At 49.4% G+C, this 16,660-nt stretch overlaps 6 protein-coding genes across 6 annotated transcripts; 4 read left to right on the top strand and 2 right to left on the bottom strand.

Annotated features, from left to right (window-relative positions):
* Positions 1-541: 541 nt before the first annotated feature.
* On the top strand, positions 542-1,916 carry NUU61_000902 (tryptophan--tRNA ligase WRS1; the record flags this gene model as incomplete). Its single annotated transcript, XM_056651485.1, has 2 exons — positions 542-933; positions 1,001-1,916. The coding sequence occupies 2 exons, from the start codon at positions 542-544 to the stop codon at positions 1,914-1,916; spliced, it is 1,308 nt and encodes a 435-aa protein (XP_056516335.1).
* A 246-nt stretch (positions 1,917-2,162) lies between these two features.
* NUU61_000901 (uncharacterized protein) lies at positions 2,163-2,981 on the bottom strand (the record flags this gene model as incomplete). Its single annotated transcript, XM_056651484.1, has 1 exon — positions 2,163-2,981. One exon carries the CDS (start codon positions 2,979-2,981, stop codon positions 2,163-2,165), a length of 819 nt encoding a protein of 272 aa, XP_056516334.1.
* Positions 2,982-3,462: 481 nt separating this feature from the next.
* On the top strand, positions 3,463-5,594 carry tom70 (putative mitochondrial outer membrane translocase receptor (TOM70); the record flags this gene model as incomplete). Its single annotated transcript, XM_056651483.1, has 5 exons — positions 3,463-3,775; positions 3,836-3,918; positions 3,980-4,751; positions 4,817-5,290; positions 5,350-5,594. The coding sequence occupies 5 exons, from the start codon at positions 3,463-3,465 to the stop codon at positions 5,592-5,594; spliced, it is 1,887 nt and encodes a 628-aa protein (XP_056516333.1).
* Positions 5,595-7,900: 2,306 nt separating this feature from the next.
* mfsA (glucose-inactivated glycerol proton symporter STL1) lies at positions 7,901-9,526 on the bottom strand (the record flags this gene model as incomplete). Its single annotated transcript, XM_056651482.1, has 1 exon — positions 7,901-9,526. One exon carries the CDS (start codon positions 9,524-9,526, stop codon positions 7,901-7,903), a length of 1,626 nt encoding a protein of 541 aa, XP_056516332.1.
* Positions 9,527-11,353: 1,827 nt separating this feature from the next.
* Positions 11,354-11,540, top strand: NUU61_000898 (Metallo-dependent phosphatase-like protein; the record flags this gene model as incomplete). Its single annotated transcript, XM_056651481.1, has 2 exons — positions 11,354-11,383; positions 11,424-11,540. The coding sequence occupies 2 exons, from the start codon at positions 11,354-11,356 to the stop codon at positions 11,538-11,540; spliced, it is 147 nt and encodes a 48-aa protein (XP_056516331.1).
* Positions 11,541-13,413: 1,873 nt separating this feature from the next.
* On the top strand, positions 13,414-15,895 carry NUU61_000897 (FHA domain protein; the record flags this gene model as incomplete). Its single annotated transcript, XM_056651480.1, has 4 exons — positions 13,414-13,429; positions 13,512-13,714; positions 13,788-13,920; positions 13,971-15,895. The coding sequence occupies 4 exons, from the start codon at positions 13,414-13,416 to the stop codon at positions 15,893-15,895; spliced, it is 2,277 nt and encodes a 758-aa protein (XP_056516330.1).
* Positions 15,896-16,660: the final 765 nt, after the last annotated feature.

The following is a 16,660-nucleotide window of genomic DNA, read 5'->3' as shown; positions in this document are numbered from 1 at the left end:
TGTTTCTTGCAATTGGGAGTGACTTGATATTTGAGTACCCGCGAGTCTTTTTTTTTCCTATTGGATATAAGCCGTCCATGTAATAGGAAGGGCGCAGGGCTCATCCAATGATGTAACATGATGCGAACTGACCACAGCTAGTGATTTTGCTTTTATATATTGATAGAATGTTGGATCAGTGGTAGCTTAATACTGTAAGAAGATAAAATAATCATTCAGTCCTGAAAATCTACCATATAAGCCCATTTTTATAGTACCTACTTCGAGGCCCACATTGTGGCCTCAGGCCGCAAAAAGCAGATGCGGGGCCGTTATCGAATCAGGTGACTTTGCATTGTTCAACCAATAAACGGCGCGAGTGATAGTGGGAGTAATCTGACTCATCGACATTTTGAGAGGGGCAGAAGAATTTCGTCTTGGATTGCCTCGACTCGGACATAGCAAAGAAAGGTGAGAGATCCAGTGCTATTCGACAACGGGAGAGGTTTAAGGAACAAATGCTAACTCTTTTTGCACCAGTCTTCCTCCACAATTGTGCACCATGGCCGACGAACCCGGGCAACCGCCGGCGCTGACCACGCTGAGTCTCGCCGACAAGGCCCACGAAAGCCAGGCTGTCAACCAGATCGTGACGCCTTTCGATGTCTCCGGTGGTGTCGATGAGTCGGGGAAGCTGCTGCCGGTGGATTACAACAAACTGGTCAGAGAATTCGGAGCCACCCCGATCAGCAAGGAGCTGCTGGAGCGCTTTGAAAAGGTGACCGGCCACCGTCCGCACCGTTTCATGCGCCGAGGCATTGTGTTCAGCCACCGTGAGTTGAACAAGATCCTTGACCGCCATGAGAAGGGCCAGCCATTCTATCTCTATACCGGCCGTGGCCCGAGCAGCGATAGTATGCACGTGGGGCACACCGTTCCGTTCGAGTTCACGAAGTATGACCCGTTTCATCTATGCTTGCATGTGTCCAGTCCGATACTAACTGTTTGTGACTACAACCAGGTGGCTTCAGGATGTCTTCGACGTTCCCCTCGTGATCATGTTGACGGACGACGAGAAATTCATGCATTCCCAGAAGATCGAAATCGACGATGTCAAGAGATTCACCAAGGCCAACGCCAAGGATATCATGGCGGTTGGTTTCGACCCCAAGAAGACTTTTATTTTCAGCGACTTTGACTATATCGGCGGTGCTTTCTACGAGAACATGTGTCGAATGGCCAAGCGGATCACGATCAACCAGGTCAAAGGCACGTTCGGCTTCAACGACAGCAACAATGTCGGCGAGTTCCACTTCTGCGCGACCCAGTCTGCATCTGCATTCGCGACTAGCTTTCCCCACATCTTCGGCGAGGACAAGAAGAAGGCGGCCGCGGTCCCCTGCTTGATCCCTTGTGCCATTGACCAAGACCCTTACTTCCGGCAATGCCGCGAGCACGCGGAGAAGATGAAATTTAAGAAGCCGTCTTTGATCCACGCGATTTTCCTCCCCGCTCTGCAGGGCCCCGGGTCCAAGATGTCCGCCAGTGTCGACAGTTCCGCTGTATTCATGAACGACACACCCAATCGCATCAAGAACAAAATCAACAAGTTCGCGTTTTCTGGTGGCCAGGACACGGCCGAGCTCCAGCGCCAACTGGGAGGCAACACCAAGAACGATGTCCCGTTCCAGTATCTCACTTTCTTCCTCGAGGACGACGAAGAGCTGGAGCAAATCCGGACGGCCTACGAGAAGGGAGAAATGATGACCGGTGAGATCAAGCAGCGGTGTATCGCTGAGCTGCAGAAGTATGTCGAGGGATTCCAGGAGCGTCGCGCTCAGATAACGGACGAGTTCATTGCCGAAGCCATGCGCGCCCGCCCACTGGAATGGCGCGGGAATCCCAACCCGATTGTAGAGGAGAAGGCTAAGAAATAGAGGTCGATGATACCGAGTTCGTTTGGCATGATCATGTCTCAAAATAAACATGTTTTCAGAGATACCTTTGATTGGTTCATTTTCAATTCATTTCAATGAGGGCGCGAGGGTGAGATGATATTTTTTCATTGATATTGTGAAAAATGTTCATGATGATGCTGTCTTTCCCTTATTTATATCGTCTCCGGAAATAAGACCTCGAGCTTGAGGTTAATTTACCTCAGTATAGTAATGTCCGTGCCGGCGTCATCGATTCAAGACGACAATGCCGCGCATGAATCCCCTTACCCCATTACTCAACCAGCATTCCTCGCCATCGACAAGGTCGGCTCGCGAAAGTACTTGCTCCACACAAAACTTTTGTGACAGGGCGTATCTCCTAGTTGTGCCCGCGTTGCCACCGTTGCTCAAGGGTGGTGTGACCCATGAACCAGCTTGATTTGGGCCTTGCTGAGATCCTGTTCGAGTTTCCCGCCGCCGGAAGTACGGAGTGGTAATACTTCCCTCCATAATCTCGTCGTTCGGGTTCACAACGAGAACCTCTGCTGTTTCCGCTGGAGAGGTAATGCCTGCTCGGAGCCGCGCAGCTGTGTAGTCATCGCGGGCTGTTGTTTTGTGTGTGGTAAAGCCGGACGGGATTGTGGGTTGCGTGTCAACGTAGACACGCCACACAGGAGATTCTATACTCGCGTGTAATGATGGGACGAGAAGATTTTGCGGCTCAATTGCTGCCGTTGGGTGGACGTCGACTGCGGCATGGCCATTGGAGTCAATTGCAATGCGTAGCCGCCATGGCTTGCTCTGATCCGGCAATGAACCATTCAAGATCTCCTCGAGGCTTTCTATATCACGTTGTAGCCAGGCCAATGCTTTCCCCCATTGAAAATGCTGCGCCGCGGTGATGAGTCGGTCTCGGTGGTAGGCGAGTAGGTAGTAGGGCGATTGACGGGGTTCTGGATAGTCATTCGCATGCCGCGATACTACCTCCGGAAGGCCGGGATCATAGCGAAGCGACGAGATGATTTGAAAGGCTTGCATCTGGTCTGCCGATAAACTCGAAGACATGTTCGTAATTCTTCAATCGCGGGTGTTGATCCTGCTACGTCAGTCCGAAACAGTTAGTCGCGCGCTGCCTCCCACGTCACCGGCTGGCGGTTGCGCGCAGGCTCTGGGCAGAGCGGATGGCAACGGGTGGACACGAAGATGTAACGAAGAGAAGAAGAGAAGACTCTCAATTGCATCCGATAATCCCTGCGACGTATTCAACCGCCTCCTTTTTTTTTCTCTCGCGATGTTGTAATGTGGAGACTTGCAGCGTTAGTTGTCGCGCGCGTGATTGGCCAGCGGGTCCAACTCTTGACTTTTCCTCGAAGCTCCATCATCTCCCTAATCTCACACCTCCCGCTTCTCGAGGCCCGGTGCGTTCGTCTTTATTCCTGCTTCTGCTATCTCAGCAATCCCATCGTCTCATCTGATACTGACTCTCTTCTTCCGCGCAGAATCAGAGAACTCTTCCCGGTCGCCGTGTCTGGTTCTTTCGCACATCATGTCGAGCGAGTCGCCATTACCCACGCCCGCCCAGAACGTGGTGCTGGACACCTCGAAGCTTCCCGCTTCGTCGTCTGCATCCGTTTGGGATCGCATCTCCAACTGGGTGTCTGAGAACAAGGCCGTGGTCTACACCGTCGCCGGTGTTGCCGTCGTCGTGACCGGCGCGGGTGTTGTCTACTACCTTTCCGATTCGAACAAGACAGGCAGTGCTTCTTCTTCCGCACAGAAGAAGCCCAAGACCCAACGCCGAAAGGAAAAGAAGAAGGCCGAGGACGACAAGAAGGCGAAGTCGGCGTCCGTGCAGGATGGTTGGTTCAACCTTCGTTCCCCAACGCGACGGTCGCGTGGAAACTGACAACTCCCTCTAGAGCCTGCCGCAAAAAAGACCGAACCTCCCTCCGAGCCCCTCCCGGAGGTGGACGAGGCGACTGTTGGCGAGCTGTCCGCAGAGGTTTGTTTCCTGTTCATTGGTGTTTTCGGTCATTCGACCCGCTGACCCTTTTTCATTGAAGACCCGGGAGGCGTATGCTGCCAAGCTGAAGACGGCTGGTAATAAGGCTTACGGCATCAAAGACTATAAGAACGCGATCGACCTGTATGGAAAAGCGATCATTTGCAAGCCCGATCCCGTCTACTACTCGAACCGCGCGGCCTGCTACAATGTCCTGTCAGACTGGGAGAAGGTTATAGAGGACACCAGTGCCGCGATCACCATGGACAGCGAGTACGTGAAGGCCCTCAACCGCAGAGCCATTGCCTACGAGCACCTTGGCAAGTTCAGTGAGGCTCTCCTGGACTTCACGGCCAGCTGCATCATCGATGCCTTCTCCAACGACGTCAGCCGCAACTCCCTGGAGCGGCTGTTGAAGAAGGTGGCCGACCAGAAGAGCAAAACTATCCTGGAATCGCGCAACAAGAAGCTCCCCAGCGCCACTTTCGTTTCCAACTATCTGCAGAGCTTCCGCTCTCGACCTCTGCCCGAGGGCCTGGACGAGAATGTTGATCTGAGCGAGGAGTCAGGCAAGGGCCAGCTGCGCAAAGGATTGATTGCTATGGGCAAGAAGACCGGTGATGGCTACGAGGAGGCTGCCGCTGCCTTCGAAAAGGCACTCGAAGTTGGCGACCTGGGTGAATTCGAGGCCCTCGCCCTCAACAAGAGAGCCACATTCACATACCTTGGTGGCAATGCTAGTGGTGCGCTGAATGACCTTAACAAGAGTGTGGAGCTGCAACCCTCTTTGGTCCAGAGCTACATCAAGCGTGCCAGTTTGCACCTCGAGCTCGGTAAGCATTTCTATTACTAGACGGTGTTAATATCAGGATGCTTCAATTGCTAACCACCACTTTAGGAAACAAGGATGCTGCCGCGGACGATTTTGAGCTCGCCATAACCCACAACAAGGAGGACCCCGATATCTACTACCACCGCGCCCAGCTCCACTTCATCCTGGGAGAATATGCCGAGGCCGCCAAGGACTACCAGAAGTCGATTGACCTCGACCGCTCGTTCATCTACTCTCACATTCAGCTTGGTGTGACGCAGTACAAGATGGGCTCCGTCGCATCGGCGATGGCAACCTTCCGCCGCTCGGTCAAGAACTTCGAGGACGTCCCCGATGTCTACAACTACTACGGTGAGCTTCTGCTCGACCAGCAGAACTACTCTGAGGCCATTGAGAAGTTCGACAAGGCCGTGGAGATGGAGAAGCAGAGCAAGCCCATGGGTATCAATGTCCTGCCCCTGATCAACAAGGCTCTGGCTCTATTCCAGTGGAAGCACGACTTCCAAGAGGCCGAGAACCTGTGCCAGAAGGCGCTTATTAGTAAGTTTTTGCCCTGATATAATCCCTGCGTTCGGCACGTATGCTTACGAACTATGCAGTCGACCCGGAGTGTGACATTGCCGTGGGAACCATGGCCCAGTTGCTGCTGCAGCAGGGCAAGGTCTCCCAGGCACTCAAGTACTTCGAGCGCGCCGCCGAGCTGGCTCGCACGGAGGCCGAGATTACCAACGCCATCTCGTACGCCGAGGCCACGCGCACTCAGCTTGAGGTGCAGGAGAAATACCCTCAGCTGGCCGCGCGACTGAACGCCATGGGTGCGATGGGTGCTGCCCCGCCCATGTAAAAGGGGGTCTTTTGACGCTTTTCCTCCATTACCCAGTGGGCTACACCATGCCCCTGCAGGTTTATCTTCCCTCTTCCCTCTTCACTTTTTTGATTTCCCTTTTGTCTATTTCCTTTTCCTTTCCTTTATTCGCTGGTCTTCGTGTCCCGGATCTGGACATGGGTGTATGTCTGTCTAATTCTCCCTTTCTTGTTCCGGACTCGATCTGTTTGTTGATCGATTCCCCAGCATTGCGAGCTGGGCTTTTCTCTGCATGTATCTACTACCGGCTGACATATTCCCTCCCCTGTGTTTTTCCTTGAATCTTGCGTTGACCATCGGGGTGTCCCAGAGGTGCGACCCGGGCTGTTTGGTTGAATAGTCGAGCTCTGCAGAGTGTGTGGAGAGTAATCTGTACCATAGAGAAACGTGCGAGAGTTCCTCATAGAGTATTCTCTTACTTATTGGGTAGAAGTCTTCTCAATAGGTCCATTGAACGGATTCTTTCCATAGTTCCTTGGTTTCCCATTCTGTTTTAGTGCTCACTTCTGATGATTTGATTCTGGGAATTAATAATTCTATACCCATGGGGCCATGTCCAAATTTAACTCGCATAAGGCTTTCATACCCCCTATAGGGCTATCCCCCACCTCCGCCCCCTGTTTTTCTCTCTTCCGGTTATTAGAGTCCTACTTAGTTACTTTTTACATAATCGACTGACTAGCTACCTAGATACCTCTATGTAGCGGATTTCTCCTACCGGTCGATGAACGTATCTAGATAGGTGCTACTACTATATATTATCTTTAAAGGGAAAGTCTATATCAAAGGCTAGCTTGACGATTTGCCTACCGATTAGCACTTTGAAGTAAGCTAAAATAGCTAGATAAAGACGAAATTGGCCTTCGCTAGCTAAAAGAAAGTCTTTATACCAGCTACTACTAATCGCATAAAGAGTAAATATCAGCTTCTTATTCTTAATAGCTATAGTAGCTATTTAACGCCTTAATTTAATGAACTATGCAGCGATACAAATATTATACTAATCTATATACCAGCTTATTTATCGTATATTCTATAGCATCTTAATATTAGCTGCTTTGCGCTTTAAAAAAAGGTATACGGTAGCTTAGTTATGAGGCAAATGCGATATAGTATTAATTATATCGACGAATTCCATTTTAACGATATGACCATGCTCCACGAGGCAGTTCTCTAATGTACCTGACTCTAGGACAAGATATTTGGTCTTTCCTTGGTTATATATCCAAACACATCTTTATGAACTCTGCGACGCCATGAGACACAGGCGCACGCTTATGCTTGTTGTCAGAGTTTTTGACGTTGCGGCTCAAGGTTACACTACGAATACGAATAATTCCCGTGATGTAGGGATATTGGGCTAGTTTTGTGCGAACTTTGAATCCGAATACCCATCGGTATCTCGGTAGTCCGAAATGGGAAACTTGGGGTGATTATAGACGAGTGTTTATTCGGACGAATCAGAGTCATATGGAGACTGTTTCACAGGCGCAGAGGGAGAGGTGTGAGTATTTGGCAAGTATTGGTGAGTTGTCATTTGTGGATATATTTGTGGATATATGGCTTAACAGGTACCATATTCTGATATTTATATTTGATTTCCAATTGGTGTTATAGCAAACAATACAAATATCTCTGCGCTGGTAACTATATCTCCTCCAAGAAGAATCAGATCTATCATTTCGCCCAGGCCAAAAAGAAAAGGCACCATATCGCAGAATCAAGACTACTCGTACTAGAAATTACCCTAGTATATAGCATATAGCCATCGGATCATTGTGAAAATGAGGTTCCTGCTGACAGAAAAAAAAAAAAAAAAGAAAAATAGCATGTACATAGCTTGATTTCCTGATGATACCAACGTTGATCACGAACTCATAGATCTCGCTCAGTCTTTGTGTTTTCTTATTCTGCGTATATTCTGCGCACAATCAAGGCAGATGTTAATACTACAAAGGTAGAATAAAAACGAATTATCATATGTCTATCTATGCTCTCACCTCTTTTCGTAAGGGTACCCGATCTCTGAGGGGGTTGGGGTTATACGTATCGTCGTAAATGCTTTTAACTACATTAGTTCAACGGAGTCATTGGCCCACACAGCAATTGGCGTACAAGTCATCGTCAGAATGGTTCATTCGTTCGATCATCTATTTATCGAAATATTCACAAGAATACTCTAATCCAAATACCGGTCGAACAATACAATATTGTAGGACAGCGTTTCTTGAATGTCATAAAAACATTCAGTCACATCAACACCAATTCCATCATCAAAATCTTCCCTACTTCTCCTGAACCTCATCGACCTTCTGGTCACTCTCACTACTGAGGCCAGCCTCATTCTTCTCATGCACACCATGATCATTGGTATCCAGGCCCAGCTCGCGAGAGTACTGAGTGATCTCTTCGAAGGTAAGCTTAGGCAAGTCGTTGGCAACTCTCCATGCCATCTTTCCTTCCACATGAGCTTTAGCATAAACGATGTCGACCTCCTCGAGTTCACGCCCAGCGGTTTCGACATAGAAGAAGAATCCAAAGATCAGGCCCACAAAGTTGAATAGAGCGAAGAAGAGATAAACTCCCCATGGACTCTGGCCGGCGAAAAGTGGAGTGAACATGACCACGGCGAAATTGCAAATCCAATTCGTGCACGTCGAAGCGGATGCACCGATCGTGCGAGTACGGAGAGGGTTGATCTCGGGTGGATAGATCCAGGGTAATGGCAGGAGAGTGAACGCGAAGAAAGTGATGAAGAGGAAGATTCCAACGGCGGCACCCTTGGAGTTTTGTTCGGTTTCTTTAATCAAACAAGCGAATGTGATAACGAAACTGAGCCCTTGGCCCAGGAAACCGATCAAATAAAGGTTTCGGCGGCCAACCTTTTCGATCATGAAAAAGGATGGGATAGTTGCTAACGCATAAACCGTTGCAAACACACCACCCATAATCAGAGAAAGATATTTTTCCATGCCAAGATTCTCTTGGAAGAGAAGCGTGGAATAATAGATAGCGGCGTTACAGCCTGTGAATTGTTGGAAGAATTGTCCAGAGCAACCGATGAGAAGACGTTGAAACTCCTGTGTCTTTCCAAATGTGAAGACAGTCTTCCAACTTGCTTCTGTGTTTTTAGACGATTCGATATCCGTTTTCAAGAAGTTGAAATCGCGAAGCACCTCATCAGAGTCAGGAGACGCTCCCTTCAATTTACCAAGAACCTCACAGGCTTCTTTGTCATGGCCCATTTTTGCGAACCACGATGGAGAATCCGGCAGCATTATGGCACCAGCAGCCACGATCAAAGCAAAGAAGATCTGAAGGGCTATGGGGAATCGCCATTGAACCGAGTCCAGAGCGTGTGAAAGACCAAAGACCACCCAGTAAGCAATGAAAGTGCCACCAGCAATCATTGCGCCCTCGAAACAGACCAGGAAGCCACGGTTATGGGCACCAGAGCATTCCGATTGCCAAACCGGGATTGTGGCCGTGTTCAATCCATTTCCAATACCTGACACCACACGGCCGATAACAAACTGACCAACTTCCCAATGACCGGTATAGCAAACGGATGTGATCAGAGCACCCAGAATCAAAACGCTGGCGCCCAGACAGATGAGACGGGTGCGGCCGAGTCTGTCGCCGAAAAACATAGAGAACATAGCGCCGAAGAAGCAGCCAAGTTCATAACACGATGTCACAGCACCGCGGATAACGTCGATATAGTGCTTTTCAGATGCAGTCGGGTTTTCAGGCATTGCGAGGATAGGAAAAGAGCTAACAAACTCGTCACCGTTCAGGAGACCGGCCATCATGCCTTGGTTATAGCCGAACAGCGAGAAACCAACGACAGCCGCGAAGGTGATGCTCAGCCGGAGTGGCCGACCACTCAAGCCGCTGGAGGTCGTCCACATAATGATGGTAGAGGCAAAATCTCTCCGCCAAAAAAAGGGGGGGTAAGGCTAAAGCGAGCAGGGGAGAAAGTAGTCGAGCAAAAAAAAAAGTGCCCGAGTAGAAGAATTTGCGCGCTCTTATAGGAAGCACCCCCATGGGGCTTCATTTGGGGGCGCTCAAGCAACACTGCGACTTGAAATTCCATATCCACAGTACTCTTGGCCAGGTCCCAAGTTGGAAAGTCCAGCGAAGGCTCTCCAGTCTTCGAGGCGTAGAAACGGGGAAAGCCTTTTCCTTGGCGTTTGGCGGGCGTTCTTGGCATTATGTGGGCGCGCTTGGCGCTTGGCGCGTTGCATGGCCAATCTGAAACCCAATTTCCCGTGCGGATATGATTTCATTTAACACTTTTCTCTCCTTTCCCCCGCGATGGTCCATGGCAGACCCTTCATGGGCGGACGGTTTTACCGTTGTGGCGCGCCTCTTAATTCGACTCAAATTTTCATGAGTCTACTGTAGTTGAAGGTTCATTCGGATCTTGCATGCATCACCTTCCCGAGTTTCCAGCTCCAAATGATCACTATAAGATAGCCATCATTCATATAGCCATTTGATCTCTTTTTCCTGTTGGTAAAATGCCATGTCAATTAGACAAATTTTGAATTCTGGTTTCGGTCAATGTATAACTGAAAGCGTTCATGCTCCATTTCGCCCCCCGTACATCTTTTTGTGGGACGCCGCCAAGGTCTTGTCGCCCAGAAATGATGTCGAAAAATTTTCGCTGAATTTCCAATTCCATTCTAATCACAAATTGCTCAGCTAACCCACAAACATCCCGACCAATGACACCTGGATCCTTTGCGGCGCAGCAATTGCCTCATGTGCAGAAGGAAATGCGATTTTACTTATCTTGTTGCACCAAGCCAGCCACCCCTGAGATGCTATCTGGTGCATAGACCCTATCGATGGTTCAAGATCCACTATGACGATGCAGGTTTTTCTTCGCTAATGGGAACACGAGTCAGTAAAGCAAATTCGTATCCCATTTCGCCATATACCTAGTGTCTGAAGTATCAATGTCGACCTCGACGAGATTTGCCTGAAGGTAATGTAGGTCCGCAATACCAGTGAGAGTAGTTGGAAGAGTGATAGAGTGTTCTTTCATGAACCGTCGGAAGAAAGAGGGTGAAATGTAGTCGCACCCCGAAGTGAGGTACCACCATCCCCCCACCATTTCCGACCCCAAACGCCACGCATGCACGGTGGTTTGGCTGGGACTCAGAAAAGACAAGACCGACAAGACCGGTTGGAAAGAGCGATGGTTGGGGAAGGTAGGTAAGCCGGTCATTCGCCAAGAGTAACCCCCCCAAGCCGAGCCTTTGGTAAGCGCCGCGCCATCACTCCACAAACACCGAACGGATCCGGGTTCAGTACTAAAGATAACTGTTCTATGACCAGCCCGCCCCCATTTCTGGGCGGAAGTCGTACATGGCAGCCCCTGGAAACCACGATGCCAACTGCAAGTCTGGTCAAAGCGCCGACGCTTGCCCGGAAGGACAGAAAGACTTTGCGGATTCATGCGCTGATTCGGCAAGGGCATGATGCCGCGTGCCGTTGAATCTTCCTCAGCCAATATGACCGCCCAGGAACTAGCCGCCAAGGCGAGGATTCTCGCAAAACGTCCATTCTGGTATTCTTTTTAAATATGGTATGGCTCATATTGTGGTGATCGACACCGAGACCGACTTCACCAAGGCCCCATATGTATCCAGTGACTGATTCGGAATGCCACACCAGCAGATCAGGTTTCTCGCTGCCGATTCAGCGAGCGTGGACTGCCGGATCACGCCATGGCTTATTGTGGCCGGGCACCGACCTTAGTACGCGGCGAATCCATCACTCACCTGCAAGAGTTGCCAGGAAGCCTTTGAGGATCTACTCTACACCTATGGCGTGGACCTCGGCCTTTTCGGCCATGTCCATAACTCGCAGCGCTTCTACCCGGTTTACAAGGGCCGGGGTGACCGCAAAGGCTGAGGAATCCCACCGCTCCGATGTATATTATTTGCGGAGGTGCTGGTAATGTTGAAGGGGCTCTGCCCGTGGAGGAGGCGCCGTCATTTGCCGCGTGGATCTACATGGACCATTACAGCTATAGCACTTTGCATTTCCTGGATGAGCATCGCTTGCAAGTGTCGTTCATAAGGTCGGACAATGGTCAAGTCCTTGACTCGAGTATCTTGTATAAGAACCATTCCACTCCATTTGCACGGCAGTCATGAGAATCAAGGCACGATTGTACATGGGCTGTTTCTGATGAGGCATCAATGTGAAACTCATACTTTCCTTATTTGAGGCATTGTGCTTATATACTATTTTAGAACGCTTAGTCCAGCCTTGACTGTTGATTTATGAAGCGTCCTTCTACTTAATATTGGACCTGCATATGGAATATAGCGAAGAGCATGTTACGGAAATGGAATATGCTCTTCGTATTGCAGTGGAGCTTGTTTAATTCCTTAGGTTATGGCAAAACATAGTGTCTAGAAAAACCTTGCTTTCCAGTGGTTGGCAAGTGCTATGTCTTGGTTTTGTGGGTCTTGTATTCAATAATAAATGCCATTTCTAGTAGCCTGGAGAGTCGAGGCGGCTTATTTTAATTATGATAGCCATTACAAGAACCCCTTTGGAATGGTTTAAGGGGGAAAATGTCTCTTCTTTGACTGGACTTGCTGTCATGGGTTGAACCAGTTCCTCTAAATAAGCTGGTCAACATGGCGGTAGATTGTGTTGGTTTCTTTCTTTCTTTCTTTCCTTTTTTTTTTTTTAAAGAAAAAAAGAACTAGGTTACTATTAAGAGTGTACCTATCAGTAGAAAACATGAATAGTAAACTATTTTTAAGTATATTAGCTACTATATGAAGTAGTGATTCTAAACTATAAGGAAAGGGTATTCAAGATGTTTCGAAAAATATTATTTGAAATGGTGTTATAGCTATAAACCTATCCAACTTAGAATATTCTTACTTTCCTCGATCTATCTATCTATATAAACTGCCCAGGTATGCAGTGTGCGGCTTACCATGACGTGCCTGCCCCACATCAGCTGACCCACCTCTTATCGGGGCCCTTCAGAATAACAGAAGAGACAGTCATCGTATTTTGGACTTTGTCTTCTTTCACGTCAGTTTGCTTTCTCTAATAGTCTTCTCCAGCTGCTCTTCTATAGCCTATATCCTACTCTTCCGACTTGGTGTGGTCTCACGGTGATCGCCTTGTCACGGGGCTTATCTGCCTTATCGTGTCTTTCATACATCATCCTGCCTGACCTTCCGGTGGCTTGATGCCCGGCCTTGACTCTAGGAAAAAGACAAATTCATTTTTGCTTGATTTGTAGCCTTTTGTCAAGTGGAAACGGGGCCAGGAAACACTGTCCAGCAATCAGGACCGTGCAGGCTGCGACTTGACCTCAACCTGATTCATCATCTACCCCTCTTCCCTCTTCTCTCTCTTCCTTCCTCGTTCCTTCCTCCCCCATCGTTCCTCGATCTCCCATCTTCGTCTCTTCCTATTTTTCACAAAGTCTTTACAATCTGCCGTCTTCAGTGGGCTCAGTTGATGTGATACTGGTGATCGCATCCAGCCTGGATTACCCGGGTAAGCTACAACCATCTCCAGCCTCTCAAGCATTTGACTTCATCAACTGTGGAGTTTTCGATCATGCTGAGTATCTTGCCCTTCTCACCTATTTGCTGACCGCATCCTGCATCTAGCCGCTGCCATCTTCCGCGTGTGTCTCGCTCACCTTCCTGATCGACCTTATCGCCCAGGCGGCGGTGCCTCTTCTTCCTCATCCGACTTCGAAACCTTGCCCCCAAGACACTTTTGAGCTGTTGTCAAGTATCTCAATATGCCTGGTGAACAGGGTTAGTGTCTTTCTGGAATATTTCTGGGGTGTTGTCAACCTTACTTCTTCATGATATATCGGCTGATATTGCTGCTCTCTAGTCAGCGTGTCCCTCGTCCCCCTATTCGCAGATACTCCCCCGCTGCGCACTATCACCCTCTCGGAAGACAACCCAAATGTTTCTATCGGGCGCGCCTCCCGGCGTGAGATCAAGAATCGTTTCCCAGCCAAAGAAAATGGCTGGTTTGATTCTCGAGTTATGTCTCGAGAGCATGCCGAGTTGAGCTTCTGCGCTAAAACGAGAGTGAGTTAGAACCACTGCTGCCCTGCTTTTAAGCATTTCCCTTTTGGTATATTGCTAAATTCATTGTTTCCAGACCGTCTATATCTGCGACTATGAATCCACGCACGGAACATGGTTGAATAACGCCAAGATGGTAACTGGCGAGAAGACCCCATTACTCAGTGGGGATCTGCTACGGTTTGGTGTCGATGTCAACCGCTTTGACGGTAGGTCTTCCTGATTCAGTTGTATTAATTTTGTTGTTAACATCTCCTAGAAGTGTTCCCGGCGTTCTCGGTACGCTGTCATATCGACTGGCCTCATACCCAGTACGAAAATCTCCCACTGCAGTATCACACGCTTGTTTCTAACATTGTCATCAGCAGTCAGGAGCAGACTCCGGATTCTTCAGTGGACGGCTCGAAGTCGAAGACATCTACAAACACATTTTGTGTTCCCGAAGACGAAGAAAGTGAAGATGATGTCTCCACGGGCTCGCTTAGCAACGAAGTCGATGCCATCCCCGGCGAGCATTCGGACACCTCGGATGAACTTCCCTCGAGTTCCAGCGATGCGAAATCCCGACCTAATTTCTGGCTGCTCCCTTCGTCAAGATTGAACATCACCGGTGCCATTGAAGCAAAGGTGGAAGCAGAGCTACCAAAATGCACCGACAAGAGTGGGACTGAGCCAGAGGAGTCGATTCAAACGAAAAGTGCTGGCCTCTCAACACCCATGGAGACACCCACCCAGTCCGATGCTCTGAGGACGGCTTCCCCCAAGGAAACTTACCGCAATGCTCCAGAGATTTATTATGACGTTCCAGAGAAAGGCTTCGAAGATTGGGTAATGCTAAAGCCAGGCTTCATGCGTGCAGCGGACATTCGATGGGGCGAATGTGATAGCTTGCCCAACATTGACCCAGAAGAGCAGATTATTCATGCTGCGCGACGGTGCTTCGTGCCCGAAAATACCTATTTTGTTGGCGACGACCCAAAGGACAAGCCTATCACTGGAACAGAATGCGCATGGCAATTGAGCCCCGAGCATTCCGATGTCAATTTCCATGCGGTGTCTGAAGTGGGTCTTCAATATTGGTTTGTGGACACAAGAAAATACTGGGTTATCTGGGAGGAAGGCAACGGCTTTCCACGCGGGTGGTGGCTGGTCGAAAAGCCACTAGAGTTTATCAGCGAAGATGTGAAGTCTCAATTTCAACACGAGTCTGCCATTGAGGACTGGAACAAATGCTGGATTGTTCCGGCCTGGCTACCTGAGTTGTTCGGGCAGAACTGCCGCGAGGGAACGCCGCACTGCGACCCTGAATTCATCGAGGCGCCTTTCGTGAAGGGTACTGGGCGGTTTGACTTGGACGAGGAAGAAGATCCCGACTGGGATTCTGATGCATCGTCAATCGATGTGTCAGTCTCAGAACATCTAGAAGACTCAGAAGACGAGGATTCATCGCATTCCTTTAACGATTTAGCATCTCGCGCTGAGATCGCGGGGCTTTACACGGAAACAGCCCTTGCGCTTGAATTCAAGTCTGACGGCAATTCCGATGATGAAAATGCCGGCCATGATGAGGAGGCATTTATTGATCCAGCCAAGCTTACACGAGATACCGCGACGTCACCCATATCGAGTGAGACGACGGAGAGCGACAAAACTTCGTCTACAGGGCCTAAGCCTGCCGCATCGAACGCCGACGGTACGGCCTTGACCGACCCCAGAGCCCGTTTTCCCCAGTATCCTGTTACTCGTGTGCTCGCACCAGTTGATCCAGAGTCTCATGCTTGCACTGAAAATGTGGATCCAGCATTTGCTTTGTCCCGGTCAATTACTCCACATGTTTCATACAGCGATGGGCCTTTTGCCAAGGCAAAGATCACTACGCCTAAACTGCAGATCAACCAGGAACAAACTCCAGCCCTGAAGGGTTCACTGAAACGCAAGGCCCCCGAAATGGAGTCAGAGATGGACCCCAGTGAATTACAGGCTTCCTCCGAGTCTGACATTGCCGACGCCATTAGTTCAGCACTCTCCGAGAGCGAGCCTCCGCGGAAGCGAGTCAAGCCAGGCCACTCGTCTCTTTCCAGGAATCTTGCGAGCCATGCTGCGACTGCCATCATTAGTGCCGTGCTTGGCGGTTTGGGCACCATCGCTGCTTTGGCAGCTTTGCCACCGGACTACTTCAGCTAGTTAGGCGATCCCACCACTCTCGAAACACTTGAGAGATTGCCCTTTTTTTTATTTTTCAGCCCCGGCGGCGATTTTGATTTACAGGTGGACGATAGGCGTTTCTGGGGTTACTATCTCGTTCGTTGGTGGAGTTTCATGGCTCTTTACCCAAGCACCAGTTTGCAGCACGAGCCTCTTGATGTTCATGTCTCGAAGGGTGTCTCGAATGCCCTCTTCACTCTTGACACGTGAACCAATTCCTTTCTTTTTTACCTTGCTATTTCCGCCAGGCTGCCTCCTGATCTACGCACCGTCCTGCCTTGTTCAGAACCATGTCATGGGAAGGGTGGCCATGGCTAAGGCGTTCGGGCCGAATGACATTATGCTTTTTCCCCTTTCATATCTTGCTTTTCTCCTTCTACGGTGGCTTTGAATTTCAGACAAGACAATGAGCGGATGGGTGGAATGCCTTGTGGCGTTTTTTCTTTCTTGCTTTTACTCGGGTTTCTTGTTTTTTAACGGTGAAATGATCATGCAGACCTAATGGGTAGTGAGAATGCCAATCGATGAATTTCGTTTCTGCTCTTACCATCTTCCATCTATGATCTCCTTCATTCCATGCTCGTGACAGATTCTCTTAGACCTCTGTCAGGTACCGCTTGTCTCAGGTAGGTTCCTTTCAAAGCGCACCGTGATATCATCGGGCCGGAACCGAGGGTGTTGTGTTTAATGGCTAGAGCCTGAATTTCGAGGCATGTGAGCTTTTCTTGAATCGTTCGTACTGCG

This window comes from Penicillium alfredii (assembly GCF_028826965.1).
Source record: "Penicillium alfredii strain IBT 34128 chromosome Unknown utg000001l_segment0_segment0, whole genome shotgun sequence".
NCBI classification, from domain to species: Eukaryota; Fungi; Ascomycota; class Eurotiomycetes; order Eurotiales; family Aspergillaceae; genus Penicillium; species Penicillium alfredii.
This window is presented reverse-complemented; position numbering and strand designations above follow the sequence as displayed.